General features: G+C 42.0%; 1 protein-coding gene and 1 long non-coding RNA gene across 21 annotated transcripts in view; one reads left to right on the top strand and one right to left on the bottom strand.

Annotated features, from left to right (window-relative positions):
• The first annotated feature begins 721 nt into the window (after positions 1 to 721).
• DLG1 (discs large MAGUK scaffold protein 1) overlaps positions 722 to 26,843 on the top strand; it is a 299,333-nt gene continuing 273,211 nt past the window's right edge. For 5 of the 20 annotated variants that reach the window (XM_017523062.2, XM_017523087.2, XM_017523039.2 and 2 more), the window contains exons 1-2: positions 26,041 to 26,363; positions 26,686 to 26,735. In XM_017523062.2, coding sequence (XP_017378551.1) covers positions 26,717 to 26,735 — 19 coding nt within the window. In that variant the 5' untranslated portion in view covers positions 26,041 to 26,363; positions 26,686 to 26,716. Of the gene's footprint in view, positions 743 to 25,268; positions 25,488 to 25,768; positions 26,364 to 26,685; positions 26,736 to 26,843 lie in introns of those variants that run through there. The other 15 variants (XM_017523037.2, XM_017522998.2, XM_017523064.2 and 12 more) reach the window with 8 other exon arrangements.
• Positions 18,373 to 19,287, bottom strand: LOC119469856. The gene is made up of 2 exons (XR_005198716.1): positions 19,110 to 19,287; positions 18,373 to 18,420 (listed from the first exon to the last, which is right to left on the bottom strand). It is a non-coding gene; the product is annotated as an uncharacterized LOC119469856 (long non-coding RNA).

The following is a 26,843-nucleotide window of genomic DNA, read 5'->3' as shown; positions in this document are numbered from 1 at the left end:
GCACGATTTCAGCTCGATGCAGCCTCTGCCTCCCAGGTTCAAGCAATTCTTCTGCCTCAGCCTTCCGAGTAGCTAGGACTACAGGCACACACTACCATGCCCAGCTATTTTTTTTTCTTTTTTTGTATTTTTAGCACACATGAGGTTTCGCCAGGTTGGCCAGGATGATCTCGATCTCCTGACCTCCTGATCCACCCGCCTTGGCCTCCCAAAGTGCTGGGATTACAGGCGTGAGGCACAATTTCCGGCCTGCCTGTCTACATTTTTTAGAGCAATGAAGAAGAGAAAAGATGACTTTAAAAATATATTCTAAGTAATATTCAGGGAAATGTAAACAGTTTGAGAATGTTTTTCATGATAGACATAGAAGATTTGAAGAGAGGGAGAGTATTAGTTGGCAGCCTAGAATTTGCAGCTTGGACTTTATTTCTCCCTAACAAGATTATAGATTGATTGTACCATCCAGGGAGCAAACAGCTGACCTCAAATCACATGCCAATATATTCACAATTAAACAATCACTGAAGAAGCTATAAAGCACACAAAATGCGCAGTAGTTAAAAATAATAAACAAATGAAGCTTCTGTGTTTTCTTGCCTGAGAACAAGGGCCTGTTCTTCTAGTCTTTATAATGAAATAGTGAGACTCTGTGGAAAAAAATACAGCAGTTGGTAAATGTTCTAAACGAAGCATTGCAAGTATGTCATAAACTCCGTGTGCTTCTGACTTCACCTGTGATTGGGTAAGAATGCTGGCTGGCTACGAGCAGGTGGCCAGTGGGCCTCTAGCTATTAATTCACTTCAGAAAATGGCCTTTAGGAAATTTCATTTTTTTCTTTCTTAAAGTCAAATTCCTGAATTTGGTTTTTAAAACAGGAGAAGTATTTCCTAGTGAGAAAGTGATTTATTTAGTTTTTCCACGTTACCGAAATAAGCTTATGCTTTTTTTTTTTTTAAAGGTGACATCCCTGTTCAAAGACAGATTAATTGATTAAAAACAGTTTAGAAAGACTTGCAAAGTTTCCATTTGGGAAGCAAAACACCTTTCTCTATTGTGTTTATTCCTGTGCATTTGGCATAGCAAGGCGAAAACAAAAGCCCTGCTCCGTCCTCCTGATTAGCTGCCCACTTTGGTTTCATGGGTTTTGTTTCCCTTGCTACCTGGGGCAGAAGAGTTGTGCTAATGCCAACTTTTTGGACATCCGAATGGTGGGGATAGTTTGTGGCAACCCCTCCACTAGCCAGTCCTGAAATACTTTTTTAGTGCGGGGTCAGGCATCCGCATTTCCCCGAGGCAGCTTTCCTGGATACTTGCCAGGACACTGCAGGGTGCAACCAAATACTAGAGTATTAAATGAAAGAGGCGGCGGTGGTATTTGTGCTTGATGGGCGGAGAACTGAGGATGGCAGGTCAGCCTGCTGGGCTCTATTCCAACAAATGTCCTTTAGACAGTTGATCTCTTTGCTGGGCCGAACTCTGCTAGATACTGTGTGGGATTCTGGTGACAGGAGGGGAATAACTGGAGATGTTTATTGATTTCAATTAGTCAGTTGACAAATCTTTATTGGGCCTCTGCAATGTGTTAGGTGCTAATAGATGCAAATAATATTAGAAAGAAGAAAGTTAGACCTATGAAAGTATTTCGTAATTTACAGTGGGTTTTCATCCGTATTACTTCAAAGAAGATAAAAAGACATGGTCCTTGCATTCAAAAATTCATAATCTATTAGGTGAGATAAAGTATGTAGAGAAATCATTACATTACAGAGTAGAATATGATACAGGTCACGAGAAAAAGGGTCAGACCCTGACCAGGGAATGAACAGCTATGCTGGAGTCACATGCCAATGCTTGCCCACCTCAGCGTTCAAAAGGGACAGGTCACGTCCAGCTCTGGTCCCAGCTGTGTCTGAGCAAGATGTACGTGATGGAATCTGGACGTGTGAATAGAGAGAATAGAGTGGTTGTACTTTTGTCACCTTCAAAGTACTTAAAGGGTCACACTCTTGGTTTTGGTTTCTGGCTCAATGTCTTCTGGAGGATGTGTACAACAGCCATTTGGTTGCCTTTGCAGAACCTGTACTTTTTTTGTTGTTGCTGTTGAGACAGAGTCTCACTCTGTCGCCCAAGCTGGAATGCATGGGCGGATCTCAGCTCACTGCAGCCTCTGCCTCGTGGGTTCAAACGATTCTCCTGCTTCAGCCTCCAGAGTATCTGGGACTACAGGCATGCACCACCATGCCTAGCTAATGTTTGTATTTTTAGTAGAGAATGGGTTTCACTGTGTTGGCCAGACTGGCCTGGAACTCCTGACCTCGTGTGATCCACCCGCCTCAGCCTTCCAGAGTGCTAGGATTATAGGCATGAGCCACCATGCCCGGCCTGAACCTGTACTTTAAAATTTAAAATCATTTTTGGAGCCCACAAGCTAGTCAAATTGTAGCTGATAATTCAAGTAGAATTAGACTGGGTACAGTGGCTCATGTCCATAATCTCAGCACTTTGAGGGGCCAAGGCAGGCAGATCACTTCATATCAGGAGTTCAAGACCAGCCTGGACAACATGGCGAAACCCCATCTCTACTAAAAATAAAAAAATTAGCCAGGTGTGGTGGCGCATGCCTGTAATCCCAGCTACTCAGGAGGCTGAGGCAGGAGAATCACTTGAACCTGGGAGGCGGAGGTTGCAGTGAGCCAAGATCCGCCACTGCACTCCAGCCTGGGTGACAGAGTGAGACTCTGTCTCAAATAATAATAATAATAATTCATGTGGAATTAAACCTCTTGACAGTGATCTAAGTCTCACTTTTGCACCATTTTCTAAAGCACCACAATTTAGGGAATAATTTTTTTCAGTTGTGGGGGATAATTTATAGACCTCAGTGACTTAGATTATTAACTTGGTCCTAAAACTTGTAACTCTTCAATACAAGTTCACAAAGATTCATCATGGTGCCTGGGGGAGACCTCTCTTGGCTAAGAGATAGTTTTTCAGTAAACATTTTTTGTTTCAACTCTTTATTCTGTTAAATATTCTAAAATGGTGTAGAAGGATTTATTGCCTTGGTAATGAGGAGACATTATTTTTTTCTTGGGTAATTTAATATCTTGTGGTCTCTCAAATTTCTTATTCTGAGGGCCAGTTGCTATTGAACAGCACTCTAGATAAGGAAGATAAAGGCATTATAAACAAATGTGTACGACATCGGAAGTTCCTTGAAAACAAGTAACTTACTAAATTTCCTCTGATATAAGTGTATGTGTGTGTTGTTCTTCTGATAATTTTAAAAGAATTTTTAAAAATAGGAATTCATAGAGATTTTGATTAGTCTGATATTTTTGCATTTCCGGGTTTGCTTATAATTTGCTGCATTCATCTGGTTTTGTGATTCTCATGTCCTGATATGTCCAGAAAGGTAAAGATCTGCCTTAGAAAGTCTTCCACATTCATACAGCAAGAGAAATTAAGGAATGTGCCAAGTTCTTGAGCTTGATGTATCCTTCTTCTCCCAATTGGTTGAAACAAATAACTAGTATGCCTCTTAGGAACACAACAATAATCTGAATTCTTGGTCTGATTAAATAAAAGGTAGAAATTAATCACATTTATTTCCAGATAAAATCCACTAGTATCACTGAAATCAAAAGCCGCATAGAACGAATTTGTTTTCACTGGTCAGAGCACTTCTAATACGCCTCTGTGATGAGCTAGAAATGAAGATGAGAAGCAAACTTAAGTCTACTGGCAAATATAGAACATGTTTCACGTCCTGAATGAGTGTGTCCGTGTTTTTCTGTTTCCATCTGGATCCTTTTCAGTGTGATTACTTATTTTTAGGTTGGCATTTTAGCAGGAAGATGAAATGGCTTCAGGAAATAATGTGAAAGGTTAAGAAGATGGAGGAGAAATGTAAGTCAAGAGCTGTCATAAAGGGAAACGTGGCCTCACAGCTTCATGTTCAGTGTATCTCTTAGAAAAACTGGATATCAACTGGGCACGGTGGCTCATGCCTGTAATCTCAGCACTTTGGGAGGCCAAGACAGGCGGATCACAAGGTCTGGAGCTCGAGACCATCCTGGCTAACACAGAGAAACCCCGTCTCTACTAAAAATACAAAAAATTAGTTGGGCGTGGTGGCAGGTGCCGGTAGTCCCAGCCACTCAGGAGGGCGAGGCTGCAGAATCGCTTGAACCCTGTAGGAGGAGGTTGCAGTGAGCTGAGATCATGCCACTGCACTCCAGCCTGGGCGGTAGAGGGAGATTCCATCTCAAAAAAAAAAAAAAAAAAAAAAGAAAAACTGGATATCCATACTTCTGCTCAATCTCTATCACTGAACCTTGTAAACTTGAGTAGCTATGCCATAGCGTAAAAAGGATTGTTAGAGAAAGTATGGAACTTGAAGATATGTAAGTGTGGGAGAGGCAGTGTAACCAAATAATGAAGTGGAAACCAGGCCCTAAAACAGGACTGTGCTATTTTTTCTAAAGGCTTTTAGAGTCATATGGGAGAAGGAGGTATGAACTAGATAGAACAAGCAGCAATTTGGTAATGTTATTCATGTTGAACTGAGGGAAGCTACCAAAACTGAATGACATAATCTTCAAAATAGTGTTGAGGAAGAAAACCCTTACATATTTTATTATGCAGATTGCATAAATATTATGCATATTGGGCCAGGTGCAGTGGCTCAAGCCTGTAATCTCAACACTTTGGGAGGCTAAGGAGAGTAAATCACGTGGTCGGGAGTTCAAGACCAGCCTGGCCAACATGGTGAAAATCCATCTCTACCAAAAATACAAAAAATTAGCCGGGCGTGGTGGCGGGCACCTGTAATCTCAGCTACTCGGGAGGCTGAGGCAGGAGAATCACTTGAACCCAGGAGGCGAAGGTTGCAGTGAGCCAAGATTGTGCCACTGCACTCCAGCCCAGACGACAGTGTGAGACTCCATCTCAAAATATATATATATTATACGTATTGTATTATGCATATTGCATAAACACTCATTTTTTTTCTAACAAGTTAAGAAGTCCAAGCTATTTTAGAAAGCTTCATATTCTCAGCCAGGCGCAGTGGCTCACGCCTGTGATCCCAGCACTTTGGGAGGCCAAGTTGGGGAGATCACAAGGTCAGGAATTCGAGAACATCCTGGCCAATATGATGAAACCCCGTCTCTACTAAAAATGCAAAAATTAGCCAGGCATGGTGGCGGGCACCTGTAGTCCCAGCTACTCAGCAGGCTGAGGCAGGAGAATCACTTGAACTCAGGACTCAGAGGTTGCAGTGAGTCACGATCTTGCCACTACACTCCAGCCTGGGCGACAGAGCAAGACTCTGTCTCAAAAACAAAACAAAACAAAAAAAGCTTCATATTCTCCTCACTTCTTTATGCAGTGAGTAACTGATGAGGTAGTCAGCTCTGGCTATGCCTTTAGGGCAGCCACCCAGGTGGGCCTATGTGCTACAAAGAGGGCACCAGAACAAATCAGAGTGATGACTGTCTCCTTTGCTGTTTAGGTGTTCCACGCTTGTCTTTGCTCCATGCCAATCCTGGCCCCTTCTGACTCCTGATTTTAGGTTGCCCTCGGGTTCCACATCCGACTTCTGGACTGGGTTTGGTATTTGTTCACACTTGGCTGAATCAGAGCTGTCAGCTCATATTCATCTTTTAAAATCTTTCCATTACAAAGCCAGGTGCAGTGGCTCACCCCTATAATCCCAGCACTTTGGAAGGCAAGGTGGGTGGATCACCTGAGATCAGGAGTTCAAGACCAGCCTGGCCAACATGGTGAAACCCCATCTCTACTACAAATACAAAAATTAGCTGGGCATGGTGGTGGGCACCTGTAATCCCAGCTACTTTGGAGGCTGAGGCAGGAAAATCGCTTGAACCTGGGAGGCGGAGGTTGCAGTGAGCTGAGATCACTCTACTGCACTTCCAGCCTGGGCGACAGAGCAACACTCCATGTCAAAAAAAAAAAAAAAAGATTATATGCAGAGGCACAAAGATTTTAAAAAATACTGATGACTTTGCTTCAGAAATAATGCAAGTCAGGAGGCAATAGAAAGGCATTTCTAAATTGCTGAAAGAAAATTTAAAAATGGCCAACAAAAGCCTGTGGGAGCAAAAAAAAATCTCTTAAAAACAAAAGTAAAATAAAGACATTTTCAGATTTTAAAAAGCTGAGAGAAGTAACTGCCAGCAGATTTTTTACTGTAATAAATGTTAAAAAGAACTTCTTCAGGCTGAAGGACAATGAACCAGATAGAAACTCAGGCTTACCTAAGGAATGAATAGTTCTGAAAATGGTAGATGTGTGGGTAAATATGAAATAATTTTTCTGATTTTTAATTTATTTAAATTAGAATGGCCAGTTCTAAGCAAAATTAGTAATGATGTATTGTGAATTTTGCAATAAATAGGAATCTAAAATGTACAGCATTGATATGAAGGACCCAAGAAGGAAAACAGAAATATACTGATGTAAAGTTTTTATACTATACTTGAAGTGCTAATATTAATTGAAGGTGAGTTGTGGTAAGTTAAAAATACATATTGCAAGCTCTGGAGCAACCACTAAAACACAAAACAGAATTGTAGCTAATAAGGCAATAGTGGAAATAAAATAGAATCATCAGAGGTAATCGCTTACTCCAAAAGAGGTCATAAAAAGAAGAGGTAAAGGAACAGAGAACAGATGAGTCGAGAGGAAAAAAAAATTAGTAAGATCATAGATTTACACTTATCTATATTATATTATAGTACATTATATTAATTGATTTAATTATATCAAATGTAATTAATATCATTATATTAAATGCAAATAGTCTTAACATCTTGATTAAAAGGCAGATATTATCATAATAGATAAAAAGGCAAGATTCAACTAAATACTTTCTACAAAAAAAGGAGTTTAATATATTAAGACAAGTTGGCTAAAAGTAAAAAGATAGAGAGAGATACATCACACACTGACTATAAAAGAGCTAGAGTGGCAATATTAATATCAGACAAAATAGATTTCAAGACCAAGAGTATTTCAACAATAAAGATGGATATTTCATAATGTAGACAAGTTAATTCTAGATGGATGTGCAGTTAATAACAAAGCTTTAAAACACGTGAAACAAAAACTAACAAAGTGCAAAGGAGAAAAAGAGGAATTCACATGTAGTAAGAATTTCCCACAAAGTCCTATTTCAATAATTGGTAGAAAAAGTAAATAGAAAAGCAGTAGTGATAGAAAACATGAGCAAGTTACAAAAAAGAAGTTATAGAAAACATGAATGACACTATCACCCGATTTGACTCATTACATTTTCTAGACCCCTGTTTCCCAAAACAGCAGAATACACATTCTTTTAAAGTATACATTGAACATTCACCGTCTCTGATCACAACAGAATTAAAATAGAAATTAATGACTGAAGATATCAGAAAATCTCCAACCATTTGGAGGTTAAACAACATAACTACTAAATAACCCATTGGTAACCGAAGAAATAACAAGGGAAACATAAAAAATATTTGAACTGAATGATATGAGCCTACGGTTTACTAGAGAAGCCTTTAATTATCTTCTTTAATCAGCTGAGGGATCAGAGAAGGCTATTTTCTCTCTTAACTTGTTTACCAGCCCCTTTCATGTACCCTTCTCCCCAGGATAAAACAGAGGAGCAGTATTACCTAGGTCCTTAACACCTAGTAGTAAGAATTATTATGTATCAGGCAGTGAGCATGGGCCAGGTACAGTGCTAATTGCTTTACTGACATTATCTCATCCAATCCTGCAACAATCCACTGAGTTGGGATCTCTTGTTAGACATTTTGCAGGTAAAGAAATAGAAGTACAGAGAGGGTGACTTGTTCAGACTACAAAACTAGTACTGTGGTGCCAATATTCAAATCCAAACAGGATGACCCCAGAGCCCACATGTCTGGCAACACTCGATAGCAGCTCCATGAAGGGCATCACACAATTCTAGGGGGAAGAAGGAGTGCTATTTATATGTTATATACTATGTTTTGGCCACAAAATGGCCTCTTATTAAATTATAGCTGTTAGTTACTTTGCAAAAAGCATTACCATCTCTTTCTGGTTTGAAAAAGAAGCTTGGAAAAGTCTCTACTATCCTTATTCACTATAAGGTCTCAAGGACTGGTAAATGAATCATCTGTAAAGCAATGCACTTGGAACTAGAAGACACTGATGATCAGCTTTGTGGCCTCGGGCAAGTCACTTCCCCGGGCCTCAATTTCTTCCTGTGTAAACCAGGGAAAACAATCACTAATTATAAGGAATATGTAAGAAAACATAAGTGGAAGTGGTTTGTAAACTAAAAAATAATATATAAATTTGAGGCAACTTTTTATGCTTACTGAGGGAGGATCATTTAAAAACGGATTTTGTATTACTTATATTAATTTAAAATTTAAGCAGCAAGATCTGATCATTCATTGTTTTTACTGTGAATGATGACTTACATAACACTTTCACTTCTGAATAAGAATTTTGGTATAAAGATTTACTTTCTTTCTTTTTTTTTTTTTTTGGGGGACGGAGTTTCGCTCTTGTTACCCAGGCTGGAGTGCAATGGCGCGATCTCGGCTCACCGCAACCTCCGCCTCCTGGGTTCAAGCAATTCTCCTGTCTCAGCCTCCTGAGTAGCTGGGACTACAGGCACGCGCCACCATGCCCAGCTAATTTTTTGTATTTTTAGTAGAGACGGGGTTTCACCATGTTGACCAGGATGGTCTCGATCTCTTGACCTCGTGATCCACCCGCCTCGGCCTCCCAAAGTGCTGGGATTACAGGCTTGAGCCACCGCGCCCGGCCCTAAAGATTTACTTTCTCTGACGGTAAAGTTTAAAAAGACTAGAGGGTTCTTAAGCTGCCAGCCTTGGCCCTGCTTATACAGAGTGCTGGCAACGGAGGCTGATATTTCATAAAAATAAACCTTTAGAAGTTTGCACACGTCCCATAACACTGTGCACCAGCATTTTTTAAATGTGCTCCTCTTAATCCAGCAATTTTACTTCCAAAAATTCATCTTATGGATAAATATTTGTTTACCTAGCATGGTTTTTCATAATGGAAAACTGGAAGGAATCAATTTAATAAGTATGGCCATTTAATAAAACATTCTATAGATAATTAAAAAAAAAACCACTATTCTGTAAAAGCTTGGTTTCTTATTTACCTGAGAAATTATTAATTTGGGGAAAATAAGTATTAAAGAGCAAAGTTTTAAAAGGAGGCTACACAAATAGAATTATCATGTGATCCAGCAATTTCATTTCTGGATATACACCCAAAAGAACTGAAGGTAGGGCCTTGAGGAGATCATTTGTCTACCTGTGTTTATAGCAACCAACAAGTGAAAACAACCCAAGTGTCCATCAACAGATAAATGGATAAACATAAGGAGGTATATACATACAATGGAATTTAATTCAGTCTTAGAAGGAAGGACATTCTGACACATGCTACAACATGGTTGGACCTTGAGAACATTATGCTAAGTGAAATAAGCCAGCTATAAAAAAGACGAATACTGTATTAGGCCACTTGCATGAGGCATCTAGAGATGGGAGGTAGAATGATGATCACTAGGGGTGGGGAGAGGGAGGAATGCAAAGCCATTGTTTAATGTGTGTGCAATTTTAGTTTTGCAAGATGAAAGAGTTCTGGGGATTAGTTGCATAACAGTGTGAATGTACATAACACTACTGAACTTAACCATCCACTTAGATGGTTAAAATGGTGCATTTTATATCCACTTTACTACAGTTTAATTTTTTTTAATTTAAAAAGATAGTGAGGAATTAATTAGGCAGATAGGAAGGAGTGTTTCAGGCCCCCCTGTTAAAAAATATGGCAGCACAGAAGATCATGGTATATTCTGGGAACTGCATATGAGTTTTTATGGCTAGATGTGCCAGACAAGATTGGGACTTTATCTAGAGAAGCAATATTGAATTGATCTGCTTAAGGCCACTCATCAAGTTGTGGCAGAACGCTGACAGGATCACTCAGCTCTGATTCCCAGGTTGGAAGGTGTATGTTTACGTAAACATGTGATGTATGTTTAATAATCATCATAAATGGGAAACATCTAAATAAAATACTGGTATCACAATATTTAACATTTGCCTCATTAACTGAATTGGAGCATAGATTTTTCAGGGGGTAAATATCCCTTGTATATTTATCAGAAAACTGTCTATCAGGTACTATGCTTGATTTTCTGTCATTATCACGCACCAAGCCTTTTTGAAGCTGTAAAATAAATGTAAATTCCTTAAAAAAAAGGAGACTACAGAATAAGATGTATGATACTACTTTTTTAAGAAACACACACACACACACACACACATATATGCATGGAAAATACTAGACACGTCTACACCAAGGGACATGGCCATCAGCATTATCCTCATAGCATCCTATGTGGACCCGAGGGACAGGAGGGATTTCCTTGGGGCAGAGGGAGTAATGCCGTAATGCTGCTGCTAGCGTTCACTCTGGACTGCCTAAAAGAGTTTGCTATTCCTATAATAAAATCTCTGATCTAATCATGTCCCTAGAAAGTTATCTTTTACATCAAAGAAAACTGGAGTCAAGAATTTTAAAGTAGTCTCCTCCTTGAGGATGATTTCTAGAGTAAAAACTTTCTCTGAATGGGAGTTTCCCTTGCTCACTACTGTACCAGCCTTCTATTCATAATCAAATTCATAAGGCACTCAGTGAGATTCTGTGCTCAGAGCCCAATTGCAACACTCAGTACAATTTTGCTGACCATGCCAAATACTTTGGCTTTGGAGAATAGATCTATTAACCCCCAGGAACCTGGTTGTGTTTCTCAAGCGATCCTAGCCTAGAAAAGACATATGAGGCCAGGCACGACAACTCACACCTGTAATCCCAGCACTTTGGGAGGCCGAGGCGGGCTGATTGCCAGAGCTCAGGAGATTGTGACCAGCCTGGGCAACACAGTGAAACCCCGTTTCTACTAAAAAAAATACAAAAAATTAGCCAGGCATGGCGGTGTGCACCTGTGGTCCCAGCTACTCAGGAGGCTGAGGCGGGAGAATTGCTTGAGCCTGTGAGACAGAGGTTGCAGTAAGCCAAGATCAGGCCACTGCACTCCAGCCTGGGGGACAGAGCGAGACTCCATCTAAGAAAAGAAAAAAGACATGTGAATAGGCTGACCTCAGAGTCAGCCAGGCCTGAGCTTGTCCTTAACCTGATCTGAACTTCCTGGCACTTTGGACCAGAACGATAGTAGTCACACCTGAGTTTGCAGTACAAGGTCACAATGCAAAGAAGAGAATCAAAAACACTGGTCCAAGAAGATCTCCCTAATCCCTTCCTAAATGAAGTGGTTAGATCAGAGATTTATGTTTGAGTTTTTATTCTCTGCTGATTTGTTCACAATTAATTTGCAAAGCTGTGTTAATAGACAGCTTTGTAAATTAGAGATCCCAGAGGCTAGAGATCAACAAGAATTGTACAGTATGCAGCATTTCCTTGGAAGATTCTTCAGATTAAGCCACTAGCTGCATTCTTTTCTGGCTCAATTTAGAGTCACCAAACCATAGCACAAGAATGATTCACCAAACACACTTTTGCTTTTCCTTTTCTGGTGCTTCGTTTAACTGGTTTATGCCTCAGACTAAAGCTATTATAATGCATTATCCTTCTAATGAGGAACAGTGCAATGTTTTCCTGATGGTAACACCCAGAATTATGCAGGGTTTAAAAGCCACCATTTACTAAGGGAAGACTCACTAAGTTTTCTATTGCAAATACTCTGGTCATATTAAAAATGAATGAGTGTAATTCTTTTGGTGTTTTTAAAAAACTTTTAATTCTTTTAATAAATCATAGTTCCCAAAAGGAATAAGAATAGTTCATTAGCAGTACTAATGAAAATTTCATCTTCAATAAAACTTAGCAGAATATCATTCCCTGTAGCAAAATGTTTTCAGACGCTTTGTTTGCCAACTTTATTAATGAAGAATATTGTGGTCTAGATTCATAAATTGAACACAATAGAGAGAAAGAGAAAGAGAACCCATCCTAGACAAGTAGTTATATGTATCATTTAAAAAATAGTGGCTCTAACAATAGTGTCAGAAATCTTCAGAGGTACTGAGAAATTTTTTTAAAAATAAAAAGAGTGGCATAAAAAACATTCTTAGTAAAATTATTTTCGGGGCATTATCTTTATTGCTGGGGTGTTCTCTTCATCCATTCATTCATGTTTAACCAAGGAACCTTGAGAAGCTTGAAGCTGTTTGCCTGCTACAGACCATAAGCAAAGACTGAAGATTTGAATTTTCAATTCCCAAGGCTTCAGCTTTGTGATTTCCTTCTCGGACAAATTTTCCTAGAGAAATATAATTTATTTTCGTTCCTGGCTCATAGTAGATGCATAATGCATATTAATTGAATGAATGACCTAATGAACAAGGCTTTTATTAAAGTTGCAGACTAAACAGTTTTTCTGTTTGTTATTGGGAACTTTTGCTTGTCTGTGGAAGTAAGTGATGACCACCTGAATGAGAACACAGGCTATTTATACAGAGCTTGCTATAGCGAGGGAGTGAACCACCATCACTTGCATTTGGCAGAGGCTCAAAGGCAGGCAGGGAAGTGGGAAAGCTTTATAATTAGAAGAAGAAGAAAAAAGGAGATCTTCAGGTATGGAAAAGCTGGAAGCAAGATGACCAGAAGCAGGGCATTTTGCATGGTTGATTTGGGGAGAATATTTGGCTTTCTCTGATTGGTCTTGAGTTGAAAGGGCCAAAATTAGGGAAGCTGGCAGTCATTCACCAGGTTCTGATTATTGCAGGCCAATTGCAGCAGTGGTTGTTGTCTGATCTCCGGGGTTGCTTGCTGCAGAGGTTGTGGATCAGAGAGTTCTGTTGTCATGTATGGCCTGGCGTGTATTTAGTCTTTCATCGCATAAAGCAATTTCTTTAATTAACTTTCTCATCCCAATCCCCCTTGACATTTCAAAATGTAGTGGCATGCAAAGTGACTTACCAACCTGTTAAAAATCATACTTGATGTGAGTTGGGGTTGAGGAGGAAGGGTGATAGAAGATGATTATTTTTATTTATTTATTTATTTATTTTTTGAGACAGTGTCTCACTCTGTGGCCCAGGCTGGAGTGCAATGGTGAAATCTCAGCTCACTGCAACCTCTACCTGCCAGGTTCAAGTGATTCTCGTGCCTCAGCCTCCCAAGTAGCTGGGATTACAGGTGTCCGCCACCACACCCGGTTAGTTTTTATTTTATTTTATTTTATTTATTTATTTTGAGACAGAGTCTTGCTCTTGTCGCCCACGCTGGAGTGCAACGGCATGATCTTGGCTCACTGCAGCCTCTCCCTCCCAGGTTAGAGCGATTCTCTTGCCTCAGCCTCCTGAGCAGATGGGACTACAGGCACCCACCACCATGCCAAGCTAATCTTTGTATTTTTCGTAGAGACAGGGTTTCACCATGTTGACCAGAATGGTCTTGAACTCCTGACCACAAGTGACCCACCCACCTCGGCCTCCCAAAGTGCTGGGATTACAGGTGTGAGCTACTGTGCCCGTGTGGAAGATGAATTTTATTGGGAAGTATGTGTTCTTCCAAACTGCTTGCAGTTTTATTTTTTAACCATAAACTAATATTGGTTATGTAATTAAAAATTTTGCATATTTGTTTAAAAATATGCCCTTAAATAAAAGTATTAGAATATAAACTAGGACAGAAATATTGTATGACAACAAATAGTGCGTTTGTTTGTTTGTTTGTTTGTTTTTTGTTTTTTTTTTTTTTTTGAGACGGAGTTTCGCTCTTGTTACCCAGGCTGGAGTGCAATGGCGCGATCTCGGCTCACCGCAACCTCTGCCTCCTGGGTTCAGGCAATTCTCCTGCCTCAGCCTCCTATGTAGCTGGGATTACAGGCATGTGCCACCATGCCCAGCTAATTTTTTGTAGTTTTAGTAGAGATGGGGTTTCACCATGTTGACCAGGATGGTCTCGATCTCTTGACCTTGTGATCCACCCGCCTCGGCCTCCCAAAGTGCTGGGATTACAGGCTTGAGCCACCGCGCCCGGCTGTTTGTTTGTTTTTTAAGACGGAGTCTCCTCTTGTTGCCCAGGCTGGGGTACAATGGCGTGATCTTGGCTCACTGCAACCTCTGCCTCCTGGATTCAAGCAATTCTCCTGTCTCAGCCTCCTGAGTAGTTGGAATTACAGGCGTGCACCACCATGCCTGGCTAATTTTTGTATTTTTAGTAGAGACAGGGTTTCGCCATGTTGGCCGGGCTGCTCTTGAACTCCTAACCTCATGTGATCCATCTGCCTTGGCCTCCCAAAGTGCTGGGATTGTAGGCGTGAACCATCGTGCCTGCCCTAAACAGTGATTTTACTTGGAGTTTTGCCATTAGAAGGAGGAAGAAACTTGACTTTTTCACTCACAGAGGATCTTCTATTTGTTTCTAGGAATTTTAGGGACTCACATACATAATAAATTTGGAAAGGTTCTGAGAAGTAATTTTAAAATTATCTATGGGCAGAACCACATTTAAATCTTTCTAGTGAGGCTGGGCACAATGGCTCATGCCTATAATCCCAGCACTTTGTGAGGCCAAGGCAGGAGGATTGCTTGAGTACAGGAGTCTCTACAAAAAAAATTTTAAGGAAGAGATTAGGTAGGTGTAATGGCCTGGACCTGTAGTCCCAGCTATGGGGGAGGCTGAGGCAGGAGGATCACTTGGGCCTGGGAGGTGAAGTTTGAAGTGACCCATGATGGCACCACTGCACTGCAGCTTGGGCAGCAGAGTAAGATCCTGTCTCAGAAAAATAAAAAATGTAAAAAAAAAAATCTCCCTAGAAAGAATGTCACAGACCACCTAGAAAAAAAGATCCTGGCCGGGTGTGGCGGCTCACACCTGTAATCCCAGCACTTGGGAGGCTGAGGCAGGTGGATCACTTGAGGTCAGGAGTTCAAGACCAGCCTGGCCAAAATGGTAAAACCCCATCTCTACTAAAAATACAAAAAAATTAGCCAGGCATGGTGGTGCACGCCTATAATCCCAGCTACTGGGGAGGGTGAGGCATGAGAATCACTTGAACCTGGGAGGTGGAGGTTGCAGTGAGCCGAGATGGCACCATTGCACTCTAGCCTGGGCAACAGAATGAGACTCTGTCTCAAAAAGAAAAAGAAAAAGAAAAAAAGAAAAGGAGATCCTGCATTCTTGCCGTTCTGGTCCTGGGATGGACCACTTTCTCCAGTTGTCTCCTTCTTCAGAAGGGGTGGTCACGGCAGCATCTACTGTAGCATAGGGTAGCAGCAACTGGAGCTCTATTGGATTCTTTACTGCCACATCTACCATTGGAATTCTGCTTTGATGTGGCATGAAAGTCACTGTGCATCACCTAACTCCTCTTTATATACATGTCATTATAATTTTTATTTTTACTCAAATTTTCACATGCAAATAGTTTCAAAATTCATAGTGGTAAAAGCCTTATAGAAATACTTAAAAAATAGTTTCTTGCCCTCTCCTCCCTTCTCTACTGCTCCGATTCCCCTCTGCATAGAAACTTTCAATTCTTTTTTTTTTTTTTTTGAGACGGAGTCTTGCTCTGTTACCAGGCTGGAGTGCAGTGGCGCAATTTCGGCTCACTGCAACCTCCGCCTCCTGGGTTCAAGCAATTCTTCCGCCTCAGCCTCCCAAGTAGCTGGGACTACAGGCGCGTGCCACCACACCAGGCCAAGAAACTTTCAAAGAACTCCTGACCTCGTGATCCGCCCACCTCGGCCTCCCAAAGTGCTGGGATTACAGGCATGAGCCACCACGCCCAGCCAAGAAACTTTCAATTCTTTTAACTGTTTCTTCTGAAATTTACTTTTATATTACTAAATACTATAGAAAACTGGTACTTTTGTTCAGTAATTAATGCAATCAGTTGATTTTCTATTATGTTTAGGTGAAGATTCCCCTCCTCCAATTACAATTATATTTCTTTTATTTGGTGGTGTCAAATCACTATTCATTGCTCTATGTTTTTGTTGCTAAGACTACAAAAATATTGCATTTTTAAAACAAATAGTCTACAGCGATTATATTTTTTTTTCTTTTTTTTTCTTTTGAGACAGAGTCTCCTTTTGTAACCCAAGCTGGAGTGCAGTGGTGCAATCTCAGCTTGCTGCGACCCCTGCCTCCTGGATTCAAGTGATCTCCTGCCTCAGCTTCCGGAGTAGCTGGGATTGCACACATGTGCCACCAGTCCTAGCTAATTTTTGTGTTTTTAGTAGAGATGGGGTTTCACCATGTTGGCTAGGCTGGTCTCAAACTCCTGACCCCAAGTGATTCACCTGCCTCTCAGCCTTCCAAAGTGCTGGGATTACAGGTGTGAGCCACTGTGCCTGGCCTCATGATGAGAGCCTTCTCCAAAAGCGTTGGTTGGCTTTTCTTGTTGAAAGCTGAACTGACTGGAGGCTCTGTGTGTATCTGAGAGGCTCATAGACAGGTCTGCATTCTTGAAGAGCAATAAAATGACCAGCTTGACATGTTTTTAAAGGAGCTTTATTAAGATACCACTCACATACCACACAATTCACCCATTTAAAATGTACAATTCAATGGCTTTTCGCATATTCACAGAATTGTGCATCCAAAACCACTATTAACTTTAGAACATTTTTATTAAAATAAAAAACCTCATCCCTTAGCCTTTACCTTCCAATCCCTTCCATCCCATGTTCCTCAACCCTAGGCAACAACTAGTCTACTTTTTCTTCGTATAGATTTGTCTTTTCTGGATATGTCACCTAAATGGAATTGTGCAGTATGTGGTATTTCGTAACTGGCTTCTTTTACTTAGCATGTTTTCAAGGTTCATTCACGCCGTAGCATGTATCAGTGCTTCATTTCTTTATATTGCTAAATAATATGTTGTATGGGCATACCAATTTTATTTTTCCATCTACCCATTCATGGGTGTTTACGTTGTTTCCACTTTCTAGCTATTACTAATAATGTTGTTATAAATATTTGTGTATAGGCATGTGTTTTCACTTCTCTTTGGTGTATACCTAGGAGTGGAATTGTCACATCATATGGAAATTACATGTTTAACTGTTAAAAAAATGCCAGATTGTTTTCCAAAGTGGATGCACCATCTTACAGTCCCACCAGCAGTGTATGGGGTTCTCAGTTCTCCACATCCTTTGCGCACTTGTTATAAAAATAACAGCTATGTCTTAACAGTTACGTCTTTTTGATCAGAACCATTCTAGTGAAGTCTATCTCACTATGGTTTTGATTTGCATTTTTCTGATGGCTTAGCCTTTTGCTGTAAGCCTCCCAACTGTAAGTATCTATCGATCTTTTTTTCTGAGGCAATTCCATTTTTCTGTCTGAAAGGTATCTCCCAGTTATAGCTAGCAGGAAGAAAGAGGTGGGTGTGAGAGAGTTATCTCTGTTCAATACGCTGATTTTCCCTTAGTTTCCTGCACTACAAATACCACTATCTTCCTCTGTGTCTAGTGGTTCTAAATCTAAAGATTCTCTTGTTCTCCAGTAAATAGAATTCTTGCCTTTTGGAGGAGTGAGGGAAGATGGTCACCTGTCTGAATATGTGGGAACCTGAATATCTAACTTCTTCTTTAGGTATTTAACAATCTCCTTGTTTTTGGCTCCTACCTCACCAAAACTAGCTATATGCCATCTTCAATGGTATTTGGAGTCTCAATTTCTTAAACTGTTTAAGGCAAGTCTATCTGATTGTTTAAAGGTTTAAACATTTTATTAAGAAATATTTCAAATATTCACAAACATATCTGGAATAAATAGAACAGAAAACCTTGTATTCATCATGCAGAATCAGCATATTTCCACATTTGTGATATGTATATGATTTCCCTCACACTTGCTTTTTTTTTTTGCATTTTCCATTCACCCAACCCCCAGCTCAGGCACTTGGATTAGACCAATTCTCCATCTACTTTCTGTTTTGTTGGGGGTTACTAATCAAGCTTCTTCTTTTTTTTTTTTTTTTTTTTTTGGAGATGGACTCTCACTCTGTTGCCCAGGCTGGAGTGCAGTCATGCCATCTCGGCTCACTGAAATCTCTGCCTCCCGGGTTCAAATGATTCTCCTGCCTTAGCCTCCTGAGTAGCTGGGATTATAGGCACACACCACCATTCCCGGCTAATTTTTGTGTTTTTAGTAGAGACAGGGTTTCACCACATTGGTCAGGCAGGTCTCGAACTCCTAACCTCAAGCAATCCACCCGCCTCAGCCTCCCAAAGTGCTGGGATTATAGGCGTGAGCCATGGCACCCAGCCACTCTTCTTTTTTTAAGGTTGGAGGAACAAGTTTCTCTTTGTTCTAATATTTTCAGTGTTTTTCTGAGAAAAAAAAAAGAATAAAAACACAGCTTTATTCTGCTCTTTTGAACCCAAGCTTCTCCAAATTATTATGGTAGCATTCTTATTAAGTACTTGCTTCTCTCTTATTCTTAAATTGCTTTATTCATCTTCATTAGTAATTGGTAATGCCCCACCCCCTTTAAATTATTGACTTATTATTGTCATTGTACTGTCTCCTACTCCCTTTGAGCTTGGCTTTGTTTATTCATGTGGTAATTTGCAATTTGAAATGATATCCAACTTGGGAAAATTTTGCAGCATTTTTAAAAAAGCGTATTTGGAAAAGTTTCTTCAACTGTTGCCCAAATTATTTATAAAAGGCAGAGGATGTTTTAATCACAAAAGTTTAATCTCAATTGATAAAATTGCCTTGGGAAGAAATTAATTTAATCTAAAGAAAATTTAAATAGAAAGCAAGATTTAAATAATTCATTATCGTTACCATTCTTGTGAGTGTAAAATAGAAGGAAATAGTAAAGGAATTTAGTGTTATACAACATGAGGAACAGGAAAATAACAGCCCTAGTGAGTGTCACTTCCCAAAAATGAAAGACTGGCACACAAGTCTTTGTTTTGGAAGGCTGTGGCAGTTTTCCATCCTAAATGAGATTGGTCACTGGACACAATCCACATATGATTATGAAGAATCCTTTGGCTTCTCCACTTACCAGAATTCTATCCAGGTCGCGTCTCAGAAATGGAATACAAATGACTTCCTAAAATTCTAATAGCATTTCTTCAAATTCCAATTACGTTTCCAAGTTTATGTTCTCCACCTACATAAGGATAATCTGACTGAGAAGCCCTACCCAAAGCCTTCTTTGAATAGATAATGGTAATCCTCCTGGCAGGGGGTGGGGTGAAGAGGTTGTTTCATGTAAGGAGATTTTAGTATAATCCTGAGGATTTTCATATGGGATCCTATGGTTCTGTCAATACCACAAGTTTTTCAAAAGCAGAAAAGCAAATTTGGTTAACTTAGAAATGTATCTTTAGTAAAGATTACTAATTTCTCCTTACCCCCAGCTCCTACTCTAAAAGAAAAAAGGATTATGCTGGAAATGTCAGTCACTTTTTGCTATCAGGGAAAACTCCTTTGAAAATTGTGTGCTGATGCTCTCTGGGAGCTCTTCTGGAGCTTACTTCACATGTTTATCAAACATGGGGTTGGGAGTAGATGGGCACTTCCACTTTGGATGTCCCATGCATCTAGAAAACCTCGTTCATACTCAAGGATACTTGTCTGGGTAAATGAAGGAGAGAAGGAAGCTACAGGGTATTTTAAATATATACCTTTGCATTAAAAACCCCCACAAAACAAAAAACTTCGAAACAAAAAACCAACTCGTTTAGTTATAGCATATCACCAGGGTATGGATATGCATTTCTTTGAGGTCCTATTTCCATCAAAATTATCTCCATTGTTAAAGGCATTCAAATAGATGAGAAGTATACTGACTAGCCCATTACTTGTGCCTTATTTTATCTGAATCTCTCTCGGCCCCTCTCTTTTTTCTTTCACCTAGTCGCTCTCTTTCTATCTCTCTGTCTCTATCTCTGACACATATAGACCACTCTGTGCCCACAGTTTTTTGTTTTCTTTGTTTAATTTAGAAAAGGAGCCAAGTAGAGAAAAAGCAGCATAGATTAATGGAAAAAACAATGAACTAATGTTCAGCCCAGCTCCAGCCAGTTGTGATGTCTTAAACTAAGTTATCTTAGTTTCTTCTCCCTCCGTCCCCTCCCTTGCAAAGTGGGAGATCATAACTAATGAGTTTATCTTACAGGTTGCTGTGGACCTGCAGTGAGTTAAATCTGTCTTTGAACACTGTATGAAGGGCTACACCACTGTCAGGGTGCACCAGTTTACATGGGAAGCAGTTGTTAGTCCTGTACTGATTTAATAATCCATTATACCATACACAGGAATTTTAGGGTGACTCTTCCATTAAAAAGCATTAGTTCAGTGCTTAACTGCCCATCATAGAGATGGAGATGGCTAACTGTCCACATTTTAAAGGGAATTGGTTTCTAGTTGTAGCTTTTATTCTGTTAAGAATTATTTACGAGAAAGAGACCAGTCTTGGTACCACTAAAACTGGGTAAGATGAATTTTTGATGTAGACTAAAGCGTGCTAATACCAGTTCAGTATTCAGCAGGGACTGAAGTTTCAACAGCTTAGAACTGTGGTCTCAGAGGCCACCTACTTCAACCTTATGTCCTGGGTATCTGCCACCCTCTGACAAAGAATCCTTGCTGGCTTTATTCAGCCCCTTCCTGATTAAAAAAAAATTTCCACTACCTTGAGGCAGCTCTTCAGAATTTTGGGCAGTTTCTGACAAATCACGTTAAGGAAGAACTTCCTGTGTGCATCCATTGGTTGAATTTTCATCCATTGACTGTACTTGCTGACTGGGTACACAGAATAAGCCTGTTTGATGACTGAAGTTAAGCTCCCTGGAGAACTCTCTTTTCCCAATGAAATGGCCCTAGATTCTACAATTCTTCCCTGATTGCTGTGGTTACTCTCTTCTTTCCAGGTGCTGCTTTGTTTAGATTCCTTTAAAAGTACTACGCCGCTAAGAAATCCCTCTAGGCCCTCATAGAGGTCTGACCAACATGGTCACTTTCATCATACTTGACCCTTTTCCTCTTCTTGCAGCCTAAGCTGGCATAAGCTTTTTGACAGCATTAAATCCTTTCCTTTCAGTGATTGCCTTGGCACAGGTAGCATGCTGTTACTCTGCTGGAGTGAAAGCATAAGATGCAGAAGAGGTTGATAGGACCTGGGCACCTTTACAGATTTACAGGCTAAGGCCTGGATGGAGGAAAAGACAAAGACAGGGATGTGAAGCTGCAAAGGTGGATTGGGCTGGAGGATGGTTGGGAAGGGAAGGTTTGGAACCTAGAGACAATATCTTTGACATTGACTCTCCGACACTTCAATAAAAGAATGGGAAGTCCGAGCCTTTCCCTGTGGTCCTTTGACTCCTAAGCCTTTTAAGCTTTCAAAAAGGCAAGTTAACTTGGAGCTGGAAAGTGAACAGCTTTACTCACCAGTAGTTTGTTGAAGTAACTTCTTTTGTTCATTCATCTATTGATAGACAGACAGATAGAAGATAGATAGATAGATTGATAGAGAGATAGGATAGATGATAAATGGATAGATAGATATAGTGTGTGTGTGTATATATATATATTTAATGGGGAAGTTGGAAAATTAGATTAGATACTGTGTCTTATTCAATGGCAGCTGCTCACTACACAAAGTATGGAATACTTTGAGGAAATAAAAGTTGTTTAGAAAAATCCAGATGTCAGGGCTGGGTGCCGTGGCTTATGCCTGTAATTCCAACACTTTGAGAGGCTAAGGCAGGCAGATCACGAAGTCAGGAGATCGAGACCATCCTGGCCAACATGGTGAAATCCCATCTTTACTAAAATACAAACGATTAGCCGGGTGTGGTGGCACATGCCTGTAGTCCCAGCTACACAGGAGGCTGAGGCAGGGGAATCCCTTGAACCTGGGAAGCCGAGATTGCAGTGAGCTGAGATCTCACCACTGCACTTCAGCCTGGTGACAGACTGAGACTTCATCTAAAAAAAAAAAAAAAGAAAAATCCAGATGTCATTGCTTTGTATGCTGTGGTGATGTGGTAGCCAGCTCCAAGAAGATGGCCTCCAATGAGTCTTATCTCTGGTATTCATATCCTTGAGGCTGATCTAAGTAACTGATAGGATATGATGGAAATGATGGAGTGTGCTATGGTCTGAATGTTTGTGTCCTTCTTAAATTAATATGTTGAAATCTTCACCTTCAAAGTGATCATATTAAGAGATGAGGCCTTTGGGAGGTGAGTAGGTCTTGAAAGCGGAGCTCTTCTAAATGGGATTAGAGCCTTTGTAAAAAAGGCCTGATAGAGCTTGTTAGTCCCTTACACCATGGGAAGATGCAGCAAGAAGGCTCCATTCATGAGGAATGGGGCTCTTACCAGGCACTGAATCTCTCAGTAATTTTTTAAAAGAATATTTTTATTCTCATTACTGTTAGATCACATCTGATGGTGTTTTGATCTTGGACTGCTTAGTCTCTAGAACTGTGAGTAATATATCTCTGCTGTTTAGAAATCACCCAGTCTAAGGTATTTTGTTATAGCAGCCCAAACAGACTATGACAGAGTGTCACTTGAGACTAAGTGATGAAAGGCATTGTGGTGTCTTCTGTCTTGCCCTCTTGAATCACTTGCTCTGGTGGACATCAGCCACTACATTATAAAGACACTCAAGAAGCCCTATAGAAAGGTCTTCATGATGAGAAATTGAAGCTTCCTGATAATAGCCAGCATCAACATACTAGCTATGTGAATGATCCATGCTGAAAGAGCTTCCCTTAGTCCCACTGAAGCCTTCAGATGACTGCAACCCTGGTAGACTTCTTGACTATAACATCTTAATGCCCTGAGCCAGAACCACCTAACTAAGCCACTCCTGAATTCCTGACACACAGAAACTGAGATAATTTTTATAGCTGTTTAAGCTACTAAGCTAATAAGTTTTAAACTATTAAGCTTTGAGGAATTTTTTATCCAGCAATACTGAAGATGGGTAGAAATGAGGAATGAAGAGTAAAGAACCTTCATTCATTGTTCACATATGTTCATTTGCTAAGCACTTGCTACTTAGGTTAAGGGGTAGAACAAGCACTAGGTTCACTGCTGCTTTTGGACACAGCTGACAACCAAATAGGACTGTCACACAGAATGTTAAGAAAAAATGACACATCCTCTTTCCTCCTCCTCCTCCTCCTCCTCCTCCTCCTCCTCCCCCCCCCTTCCTCCTCCTTGCATTTAGAGAAGGGCTAGGATAACATTGAGAACTCACACAAATTTTGTTTTTGACTCCTCAGTGTCCCCGGGGAAAAGGTGCATTGGCCTTTGTCCATTTGCTATCAGGTTGTGTGTCTTTGAGAGCAGGAGTTGGATCTTATTTATTTCTATCCCATTTCCTAGCAAGTGAACATATATGAACAATAAATGTTATCAAGGGAGAGGGCAAATTTGCCTCCCTCTTTCTCCTGAATTCTGCAGAGATTCTTAGAATGGTTACCATTTTATGGAATTCCATTCCCTTCCATGGAAACCATTCTTAGAATGTTTTCTTATCAGCCGGGCATGGTGGGTCATGCCTGTAATCCCAGCACTTTGGGAGGCTGAGGTAGGCGGATCACGAGGTCAGGAGTTCAAGACCAGCCTGACCAACATGGTGAAACCCCATCCCTACTAAAAATGCAAAAAAATTAGCCAGGTGTGATGGTGTGTTCCTGTAATCCCAGCTACTCGGGAGGCTGAGGCAGGGGAATTGCTTGAATCAGGGAGGTAGAGGTTGCAGTGAGCTGAGATCATGCCACTGTACTCCAGCCTGGGCAACAGAGCAAGACTCTGTCTCAAAAAAAAAAAAAAAAAAAAAAAAAAAAAAAAAAAAAAAAAAAAAAAAAAAAAAAAGAAAAAGAAAAAGAAAAAGAAAAAGAATGGTTTCTTATCGCAACATTCCATTCACAGTCCCTCAATGAAGTCTTGAAAATATCATACATGCCATGAGCCATTTTCACTATTAAATAACTTCCATCGCTCTGTTAAGTTCCTGGCTTTTAGGACACCCCTGCTTTTAGGATCGATTGACTCTTCTATCCCATCTTCTCTATGCAATGTTGCTCTAACTGTTGTTCAAGATCCCAGGATGCTTGATCCAGGAAAGCACAGAGGTCTGCTGCCAGCATACCAACACACCTGTCTGTCAAGTTGTCTAAAATCGTAATAGAAAGAGCCCTGGGGAGCTAGGAGACCTGAGTTCCGGGCTCCTCTGTTACTGATTAGCGTCTATGTCCTTGGACAAGTTGCTTCCCTTTTCTGGACCTGGGTTCCTTTATCTTAAACTGAGAGAATGGTCCTAGATATGTTCTAAAGCCGATGGGTTCTTACAATAAGTTAGGATTCCAAGGTGAAATCCAAAAGTAAAACCAGGGGTCAGTATACCTCTGAGTAGCTGTTAAGGTTGCATACAATACGAGGTTCCTCGGCCTTCCTTTTAGTAGCCAATGGATACGGCCTCAGTGAGAGGCCGTCAGGTTTACTGGGAAGAGTCTTCCGGTTTTGAAAGACAGGATCCCCGGGTTTCCAGTTCTGTCATTCACTTGGGGTAACTTCGGGTAAATTCTCTCTGGACCTCCGAGTAGGGAGGTCCTTGTCACCCAGAAGAGGTTCTAAGACCTGAGCAGTGACTTGGAGAGCTTCCCGAGATTCTCCTTCTATAACCTAGGTGGCTCAGCCGGGGAACCCGGTCCCAGCCGGCCCGTAGTTCCGCTCGGAGGTGCGCTCGAAACTTAAACCTGCAGCGCTGGCCGAGGGCGGCTCCGCTTCGGAGGGAGCGGCTGCAGGTGAGGTCTTAAAGGAACCGTCAGAGTTTGGGTAATACCTGCGATGCTGACTGGGCTGGGACGCAGGCTTGGGGGAATGAATGAATGAGCGAATGAATGAACAAACCTTCTTTCCCCACCCTTAAGTACACCCTACTTGGAATTAATCACTTAGACTTAAAAATCTTGTACTAAAATCCTCAAACTCCTGCGAAATTAACCAGTGTCTCTATTTTACATGTCTTTCTTTAATGAACCCCCTCCCCCCAAGCCTATTACTAAGGGACGAATAGTAACAGAATCAGCCTGGAGTGGAAGGCTGTGCGGAGTTGGCACCCCCTCCCCGAACTCCTCCCTCTCTCCCACGCCCCGCCCTCCCCGCCCCCTGGGAGGTGCAGTTGGCTCCTCCTCAAGGCGGCTTTTCCCTGTTGGGGATCTACCCCGGGGTCGCCAGGGGCTCTCTCCGCCGCAGAGTTGGAAACGGCACGAGTTGAGTGAGGTTAAGGGGTGTCTCGGAATGTGCGCCTTGGATCTGGTGTAGGCGAGGTCACTCCTCTCTTCAGACAGCCCGACCCTTCCCGGCCTGGCGCGCTTAGCTCGGAACTGCGGGACACGCCGGTGGGCTAGGGCAAGGTAAAGGCGGGCTCCTCTGGGGCCACCCCGGGCCACCTGTGGAGTCCGTGTGTTAACTCCTTTGTTCTCAGAGCCACTTCAGCGGCCGCCCTTTTAAGCGAGGAGGTTCCCTTAGGATGCTCTCCGGGTTCCCCTTCCGTTCCCCAGCCCTCTCCCGACCCTCCTCCCGTTTCCAACCCCAAGGTAGCAGACGGGGAGCCCGGGGCTCGGCGCGAGCCGCCTCCTCACTTCCCATTGGCTGAGAGCGCCGGGAAAGCGGTCACGTGGGGGCGCGGCAGGCCAGCTCGGGGGGCCGCCATCTTGGCGGAAAGTTTGGGGGGAGAACGCTTGGGGGTGCGGAAGGAGGCGAGGTTCCGGGGGTGGGGCGGCCAGGCGGCAACTAGGCAAGCGGGCCGGTGGGCCGCGGCGTGCGAGAAGGCGGTGCGGCCGAGAAGGAGGAAGAGGCCGTGGGGGTGCAGCGGCCCAGGGGAGCTCCTCCCCCGTCCCTTCACCCCCTCCGCTCGGCTCCGCGGGCCCCGGGCGGGGCGGGGGTACGTGGAGCGGAGCTGGGCTGGGGAGCTGCTCCGTGTCGGGCCGGAGCGCACCCCAGCTCCGAGCGCACGCCGCTCGCGGTAACTTTGTGGCGGCGCCGCAGGTGTGGGGGCCCGCGGAGGTGTGCATGCGGGGCGCGAGGGCGTCGCGGAGAGCGGCCGCTGCCCTGTCCGGCCCCCGCTGGAAGCAGCCCGGAGGCAGCGAGCAAAGAGAAAGGCTTGCGAGAGGAGGGGGCCCGAGGAGGGCGGCCGGCCGGTCCCACCGGTCCCTTCTCAGCGCTCTGCGTCCGCTGCTGGTTCAGGGGCCAAGGGTCGGAGCGCTTCACCCGCCCGTCCCCGGTAGCAGGTGGGGAGTGTGGATACTTGTATAGGGGAAGAGGCGGCCTCAGGTCTAGGCTATTAGTGCTCTTTGGGGAGGGGGACACTTTCGAGGAGGGTTGGAAGCTGACTTCTATCTGTTCTTAATTTGGAGGGGTACCCACTCATAGGGAAAGCTTTCCAGTTGACAGACAACTGCTGGGTTTTGAGGCTCTTTCTTTGGCTTAAAACTTTGGAACGTGGGCTTTTCAAATAGGGCTGAGAGGCTTTTCTGTTTCGATGGGGGAAATGCTAGTTTAACACTATTCTGTCCTTTACTTCTTTTTCCTTTCTGTTGTGTGTTTTTAAAGGTGTGTGCCCCCTTCCTGATTCTGGAGAAAAATGCCGGTCCGGAAGCAAGGTGAGAATTTATTCCCTAACTCTGTTGACTGTGTCATTTGCTTTTCCATCTGTCAGTTTTTTGATTGCTGTTTTAGAATCGTTTGTGTAACTTTGATGAGACAGCATG

This window comes from Cebus imitator, unplaced genomic scaffold, assembly GCF_001604975.1.
Source record: "Cebus imitator isolate Cc_AM_T3 unplaced genomic scaffold, Cebus_imitator-1.0 Scaffold0, whole genome shotgun sequence".
NCBI lineage: Eukaryota > Metazoa > Chordata > Mammalia > Primates > Cebidae > Cebus > Cebus imitator.
Note: the sequence above shows the minus strand (reverse complement) of the source record. Positions and strands in the feature narration are given on the sequence as shown.